This window comes from Otolemur garnettii, unplaced genomic scaffold (assembly GCF_000181295.1).
Source record: "Otolemur garnettii isolate 467f Iridium unplaced genomic scaffold, OtoGar3 scaffold00228, whole genome shotgun sequence".
In the NCBI taxonomy this organism is placed as follows: Eukaryota; Metazoa; Chordata; class Mammalia; order Primates; family Galagidae; genus Otolemur; species Otolemur garnettii.
The window spans coordinates 1,867,055-1,875,026 of record NW_003852623.1 but is presented as its reverse complement, the minus strand read 5'-3'; the positions used below and the strand labels follow the sequence as shown (position 1 = coordinate 1,875,026).

General features: G+C 41.5%; 1 protein-coding gene across 1 annotated transcript in view; it reads right to left on the bottom strand.

Moving 5' to 3' along the window:
* Nucleotides 1-233: 233 nt before the first annotated feature.
* Nucleotides 234-7,972, bottom strand: part of CC2D2A (coiled-coil and C2 domain containing 2A) — an 82,947-nt gene continuing 75,208 nt past the window's right edge. The window contains exons 30-34 of the mRNA XM_012812874.2: nucleotides 7,271-7,405; nucleotides 4,920-5,042; nucleotides 3,681-3,739; nucleotides 1,659-1,836; nucleotides 234-476 (exon numbers count right to left, since the gene is read on the bottom strand). Coding sequence (XP_012668328.1) covers nucleotides 288-476; nucleotides 1,659-1,836; nucleotides 3,681-3,739; nucleotides 4,920-5,042; nucleotides 7,271-7,405 — 684 coding nt within the window. The 3' untranslated portion in view covers nucleotides 234-287. The remainder of the gene's footprint in view (nucleotides 477-1,658; nucleotides 1,837-3,680; nucleotides 3,740-4,919; nucleotides 5,043-7,270; nucleotides 7,406-7,972) is intronic.

Genomic DNA, 7,972 nt, shown 5'->3' with positions numbered 1-7,972 from the left:
GACAGGCAAAGCAGGAGGAAGAGCGTCCTAAGGGGAAGGTGAGTGGTCACGGAGGCATAGAGGCCTGAGACTCAGACTGTTCCTGCCTGTTCCCCGTGGTAGGAAGTCTCAGTTGAGTTTAGAGTCACAGTGGCAGGGAGACTGCTAAATAAAACACTTAGTTTGCATAGTTTGAAAACAGATATTGATTTATTTTATTTTTGCAAATAACATGTTCTGTGATCAATATAAAAAATTATCATACCCAAGTGTGGTTTTTACATGATATAAAAAGTACAATAAAAAAATTACCTGTTGCGTATAAGGGAGGCAACATAGATCCAGACAGACAGGACGTTTTTGGGATACGGATGTATGTAGACCGCTAAAGCAAACTCGACATTAGGGACATCGATGTTGTGCACCCCGGTGCTGTACACAGCATCAACCAGAGGCTTCACCTCAGAGTAAGGCATGTGAAGAGGAAATCCAGAGAACTGAAAGGAGAAAAACAAAATTTGTAGCCTTCACTGAAGAGTGAAGATTTCAGTGTTTCCCAGTGGAAATGTGCACAGTTCTTAATAATGCCTTCTGGATCGCGAAGTTAGTCGTGTTTTTCTGTTCAGCTATATATTAGCAATACGGAGAGCAGCTTAGCACCTGGATTGTTGCTGGCCTCCTGGAGTGTGAGGCATTCATGAGTCACTCTGCCAGTCTCCACTGGCCCTCTGGTCCTTCCCTCTCATAGTCCCCAGCATGCTTAATAAACCATGTAATTCCAAAGACCTAGGGTAAGCTTACCAAGTCATCCCATCCCCCTGGCCACAGTGATTGAGCTGCAGGAATGGGCATGTGATTAAGGGAGTCTCACACTGGCACGTGGATATCCCTCCTGCTTTGGTAATACGTGTGCAGATGTAAGTCCTGAAAGTGTTCCAGCGCTTACTACCCTGAGGAAAGCCGGCCTGGTGATGCTGTCACATGGAGGAGGAGGGCAGGGTGGAAAGAACTGCAGAAAAGTGGGACACCCCTGGTAGCTGCTCACTTCTTAAGTTTTACTTAAGTAAGCCATTGAATTTTCTATTCATGCCTGTTTGAGGTAAGTTCTCTGTTACTCAAACTGAAAACTTTCTGGCTAAGAACCTGGTTGTAAGTTAAAGGATAAGTTTTACTTGATGAGTAATCCAATTTGACCATCACAATGTTTAGCCAGGAAGGTTTACTGTCTTAATTATGAAACTGCTTTCTGGCTATCGGATGTAAACGTACAGCACCATCAGGAGGGAGCAAATGCAACTGCCATTAAACCACATCCTTTAAAACCCCCGATTTAGAGTGTTTATTTTCCTCTTTATGCACAGTTGAGTCTAACGTGATTTAGCCAGATGGATGTTTTCATTTTATTTAATACTTGAATGATTTAATAAAAGGCATTATTTTTCATGGGATCCATTTATACCTAATGGTGGCATTTTCATTTTATAAAGCATTTTGCTATTTAGTAATAGGTTAATTATTGGTGGTTCAAAACTTACAGCATGCCTTTTAGTCTATGTTGGTTCATCTGTGTCCTTGGGGGGGCAGTGAAGGTATTTTGATCCCCAGAGCCCATTGTTGTGTAATTTCCCATTTGAAACGAGGAGGTCCAGAGGCTTTGGTCGGGAGCCAGCTGTACTCACCCTGTAGTCTCCCAGCTGTCTCACCAGTTCTGTTCTGTGGGTGTCTTCCACATCCTCCCCGCGACTTCTTTCTAACAAGGGCAGGAAGTGGCGGAGCGTGGAGGTACAGTACCTATTCCACCGAGTCAGATGGCGGGGCCTCCAATCCATGATTTTTTCTTTCAGTATTTTTTCAATCCTGTTCATAAAAAATAAACTCCATTTGTGTGTGTGTGAGACTTCACTTTTCCATTGTAAAAATACACAGTTGATAGGCAGTGGGGATTCAGACGATCACATAACTACAGTAGAACCTCCGTAGTTGACCACCTCTCTATACTGACCACACCCTTAAGTGGACTGAGTTTCCATAGACCGGATATGCACCACATGGACAAATCAGGACAGTCGGCCTCGTTCGTGATGTCGGCCACCGTATGTTGACTGTGTTACAGTCCCTTGGGTGGCCAACTTACCGAGCTTCTACTGTACATGTTTGTGTATAACTGTGTAACTTACACGGGCTAATCTCTGGGTCCTCAAAAATTAACACAAGGAATCCTATCCTTGAGGATCCTGTGTGAGTTGGGATGGGAAATAGACCTACAAATGGGACGTACGTCTTTAAGCACCTAAGGTGGATTCCACAAGGTCCACAATAGGTACTTGAAATGTAACAGAAGAGGGAGTGCTGAATGATAGGGGGAGGTGGAACAAAATTTAACACATGGAGTAGCAAAAGTTTTATATCATGAAATATTTTATGATTTTATTCATTGGTAACAGCTGCAGATAAATTAGACCCAGGTATGAGGGATGGGGCTTATATTAAAAGAGTTAAATACTTGTGGGGCTGTTAATGTCTTATATTGTTTTTTTTCACCAGTGAGAATCTCATGACAATAGATTTTTTTCTAAATTCCCTTAAAACTTCCTTTAAAACACCAGGTATCACTGCAACTTAATTGGGTTCATAGCATGTGAAGCTTTAACAGAATGGAGGAAAATAGACAGCACTCACGGAACCGCTGTTCATCAGATTCACTCCCCACAGTGACCCTGTGAGGCAGGGATAGTGCCCTGATTTTACAGGTGAGGGGACGGTTTGTGGTAGGATAAGTGGGTTAACTAAGGCCAGGAGACTGGACTGCCATCCGTCCAGATTCACCTATTAGAAACCCGGCCAGCTTCCCACTGCATAGTAGCTGTGGGGGCTGCTTCTTTGTTGGCACTTAACACGTATCTGAGTTTCAGATGGGCTGAGCAAGAAAGCATGGATGATATACTTTGTGGGAGAAGTCCTTTTCTATGGAGAAATAAATGTCAAGTCTAGTCAATAGTACACTGAAACTTAGAAGAAACAGAAGGTTGTTCAGAGGTCAGTTGTAGTAGGTGGGAATCCCAAATAAGAATTCATGGAGAAATTGAGAATAAACTGTTTTTTCTACTAAAAATGACTTAAAAGGGGTCACATTTAACCTCATGTAACTTGACACGCCCTTCTTCACACAGTTACTGTAGGAAACAGCACTTAGGCCTCAAAATCAGAAAGATCAGGCTGGGCCCAGAAGCCCTCTTTAAAGAAGTATGAGCTTCAGTTTCCAGACTTGTGAAACCAGGAAAATAAATTCTATTTTACAGGGTCATTAGAATTATGAAGATTCATAGAGCCTCTTACTGGCCTTTTCTGTGTGTTAAATTCAAAAACTAGCTGCAGTTCTGTAAGCCACTAACTGGACAAGAGCAGCACAGTAAGCAGACTGGGAACCGCAGGACAACTGGGTGTGGGGGTCTCAGCGCAGGTTCAGTCTTCGGGGAGCTGAGGCCCCAGCACTCCATACCGGCCTGTACCGCAGGGTATTGGTGCTCAAGGCACTTTTTGAGCCATGAGATTTAGAGATCATGTGTGTATGTGGAATCTATAAACATGAGTTGAAGCTTAATTGCCTAAATTACTTTGCAGTGATGCAGGCCAGGGGTCGTTTATTTTGGCATTACAGTCCTGGTGACAGACTCCTAGGGGATTTACGGATATTACGGTACCTGTCTTGTAGCTCAGCTGCAGCGCCTTCGTCTGTGCGCTGGTAAATCAGCTCTTCAGGCTGCCAGAGAGAAGAGTTGGGAAATTCTAGAAACCACCTACGTAAATTTGAATGACTGCACATCCTTTTTAAAATTTTTTTTTTAAAAAGAATGACATAATAAGAATAATATATAAGAATGTCATAAGAATACTATAATGGGTGCCAGTGTGCCCTTGACCCATAACAAGTAAAACTTCACGTAATGTTGTGTGCAGGCAGTTCCTTCACAGTTCTCTCTCGTCATAGAAATAAACATGACTGAGCTTGTTTTTTAGCATTCTGTTCAACAAATAATTGAGTACCTGCTGTGTGCTGGGCACTTTCACAGGTCGGGAGGAAAGGAGATCTGGCTGTGAATAAAAATCTGTCTTCGCAGTGCTTACCTTAGATGCACTAAGTGGAGACAGACGAATCCAGTGTGTCTGTGATGTTATCATAGATAAATGTGCCCCAGGTGATACTGTTGTTTTGCTTTTTTTTTGAATTTTACAGTTTTATTAACATGCAACTGGCCCTTTCTCTCTTAAAATATTTAGTAGTAACAAACACGTCCTTTTAGAGCACTTACTAAGACTCATTAATGTTTATTGCTATAAAATATTCCACTAGGTACCATAATTTATCTCTCATGTCAGTTCAATTATGCTATTTCAAATAACGTTTCTTTGAAAAATCTTTTATGTGTTACCTTATAGATATACAGGAGAATTTTTTTAGGGTAGTGTTCAAAGCTTTTTCTGAAGGGTTTGATCTGAGTATAAGACACATTTTAACCCAGTGCGTGTGTATCTATCAAATGAAACAAAAGCTTTGGTAAACAATGTTCATGCTGACTGCCTACAGTTTACTAGGAGGGCCTCTAATTTTATGGGCCCCTGGTGGATCACAGCTTGCAGTCTGATTTCATGTTTCATTAGCAGTCATGAAATCAATTCAGTGACTTGAGATGAGCATTAAAAAAAAGTAAATAGAATGTATTTTGTGATACTTTTTATTCATTGCACTTCTTATAGCAAAATTTTTTCTTTCACAGTTCGTAAGTTGGGTTCAAATATGTTTGAAAAACAAACATTGTTCTAGACTAAATACCTATTAGTAGAATGAAGAGCAAAAGAATACCTGGCAGCCCCGTCCATATAACAGGTTTATATCCCTTACTTTCTTTGTCTGCACTTAATTGATTATAGAATAATTATACCTGAACACTGGAAAGGCCAGGATATGGAAGGCTTCTTGAAAAGAAGGATTTCCACAGCTTGGGCTTGGTAACATCAAAATTTATCCTTAGTGGAGAATCATATTGTTGAATATTAAACCAAATCTAAAAAAGACAAGACTCAATGAGCATATGTAGTTGGCATGTACGTGGCTGTATGTGTGGGCGTCATGTATGTATGTGTGATGGAAAACGAGAGCAAGTGTTCTGACAGGCTGCAAGCTTTGTCATTTGTTTAATTAGTAAAATTATTACGCATTTTACAAAAGGGGCTTCAGACAGTTGTCATTTGCCTTGGTTTTTTCTTTTTTTTACTTGAGTGTCTCAGTTGGGGTGCGTCTTACTGTTGAGTGTAGATTTGATGAAATAAGGTTGTTTCTGATGATAAGAAACAAACATTTGGGGAGAAGACAGACAAAGCCCCTCCTTTCTCAGGCCGGCCTTTGTTTCTTGATTGTCTGCCAGCCTCTTTGCTTTTACAGAAACCTGCACAAACAGGTCTGGTCTGTAAAATTTGGATTCAGTCTAAAGGCCACACTTAAGGATCCACAAGTTCACATGTGGCCCCAAGACTGTGGGTTCCCCAGCCCTGTTTTGATGCCCGAGCATATCCGTGGGTAGAGAGGGAGAGAGGGAAAAAACAGTGACGCTTGGAAGGGAATGGAAAGACAGAAGCAGCTGGAATGGGAAGAGAATTATTTCTTGGAAAAGGACTGAAGGAGGAGAAAGAATGAGATCCAGGGAGGTTGTGTGGTGGAGCCTGGAGCAGTGGAGGTTACAGGGGAAGGAGCAAAGCCAGTGTGGGGCCCTCTCCGAGTGGTCAGGGCTCAGAGCAGGTCTAGAGCTGCGGCCATGGGGAGTGTACGCCTCACAACCCATGCCACCCATCTCTCAGAAGAGGGGAAAAGAAGGTTCTCACTTCCTCACAAAGCTCTGGCTTCATGAGACTTAGTCAACCGTATAGCAATTGTTTTGAGAGCTGGTAATAATTTTGACAGACAATGGAGTTCTTTGAAGGGTTTTTTTTTTTTTTTTTTTTGGTGCCTATTGACCCTGTTTGATTACTAGTGACCTTAAAATGATTCTCTAAATGTAAATGGAGCTTAGCAGATCATTTATGATTTTGATAATGACTTTAATTAGAAATAATTACTAACATGAGAATAGAGCTTTACAGTGCTCTTTTTGCTTTTGTAATAGTGCGACAGCTGTCACTTGCTGAACACTTATGAAAGACAGTCCTTTTGCACATACATTCTGTCTAATTTTAGCAAAGTAGAGCAGTGGTCTTCAGGGAAGTGTGCACACCCAAGGATTGTAGGAAGACGATCTTGGAATTTCTAATTTTTATGTTTAATTTTTTTGTATAATATACTATATTGATATACAAATAAATGTAATATAGAAATAGAAATATATTAGAGATGCACAATATATGTGCAAAATATTTTCACGGACAGATGTGCAAACGTCAGAGACTGCTAAGGTGGGTGAGCATCATAAACCAGCCGTTCATTCACTTGTTAGATTTGCTGCTACGTGGGAGCTGCTTTTCATCCATTACCTCCCTCACTCCCAGCAACTCCTTTACATTTATAAAGTCATGACTTTGGTGTTACTTTTATTTTATCAATGAAAAAATCGAAGCTATGCAGGATTAAGACACTTTCCCAAGCTCACACCAGTAGTAAGCGGTGAAGTTGGAGTTTCAGCTGGGGAGTCTGTTTTCAACCACTGCTTTATGTAGGACCCTTCACAAGTAACCTGCAGACTGAGTGGGACCAGAGTTACCTGGGGATACTGATTGTGGGGTCCAGGTGGTACCTGGGAATCTCCCTTTAAAAAAGAGAGAGAGAGAGAACCCCAGTCTTCTCAGGTGATTAATCCACCTCAGTTAGTTCCCAAAACACTAAGAGTTAGGCAATTTGGATGAGAAAGCTGAGGACAGAGCCAGGACACAAACACGGGTTCTCGGAATTAAATCCCACATTCCCTCATCAACTTTGTTCTGCTTCTTGGCAGTCAGGTGACTAATTCAAACATTTATTTAACAAAGTCCTGCCACTGTGCTTGACATTCTATTTCTTTAACTTAGGCATCTTCAAACTATGGCCCATGGGCCACATGTGGCCTGCCAGGACATTTATCTGGCCTGCCGGGTATTTTTGCCACCTGTCTTGCTTAGCAGCCGACTCGTCCTGGAGCCCGCAGTCCGGCCCTCTAACGGTCTGAGGGACAGTGAACTGGCCCCCTGTTTAAAAAGTTTGAGGACCCCTGCTTTAACTGGTACGTGTGTACGCAGAAGTGTGCGTGGGTGAGATGGTAATACTTACATTATCAGGACCTATTAAACAGCCTACATTTTTCAAGGGACAGAATGTGTCGAATTGTCCATAAAAATGTCCACTGCACGGATTCCATATTAAATAATGATTTTTTTCCCAAGTCAGTACGTAGGCAGTTGGACCCTGGAAGAAAACAACCATTAAAGCAGCTTTCAACTAACCATGCAGTTAAGGTCCCCAGTGGTTTGCAGAGACAAGTCATTCCTTTAGACGTGCCCTGAATTTCCAAGTTCCCATGGTTAGTAGTGAAAATCAGTTGGACATTCTAGGTGGTTCTGGTTTTAAAAAATAAATCAAATGTTTATTTCTGCAAAATTCTTGCACCTGATACTAGTGCAGTGACCAATAAGGACAGCAATCAGCTTATCCAGCCAGTATGTCTTAGGACTGGCTAATTATTGTTAGCTTCCCAGACTGTCTGAGCGATGATAATGGAGAATGGACAGGAATATGATCCTACCTTATGATCCACCTCACGGCAACTCACACTGCCTAGTTCCCCAGGGTTCCTAGAACCTCTCAATCCATGTAAAGGAATTTTCAAAACTTGCACCCAAATTATCCAGTGTGCCTCAAATTTAGGGATATTTGCAGTAGACTAAGGAAAACAATTCTAATAGTCGTTAAGTCTCCAATTTCATAAAAGTAGCATAAAAATATAACTGTTAGCATTCTTTTTTTTTTTTTTTT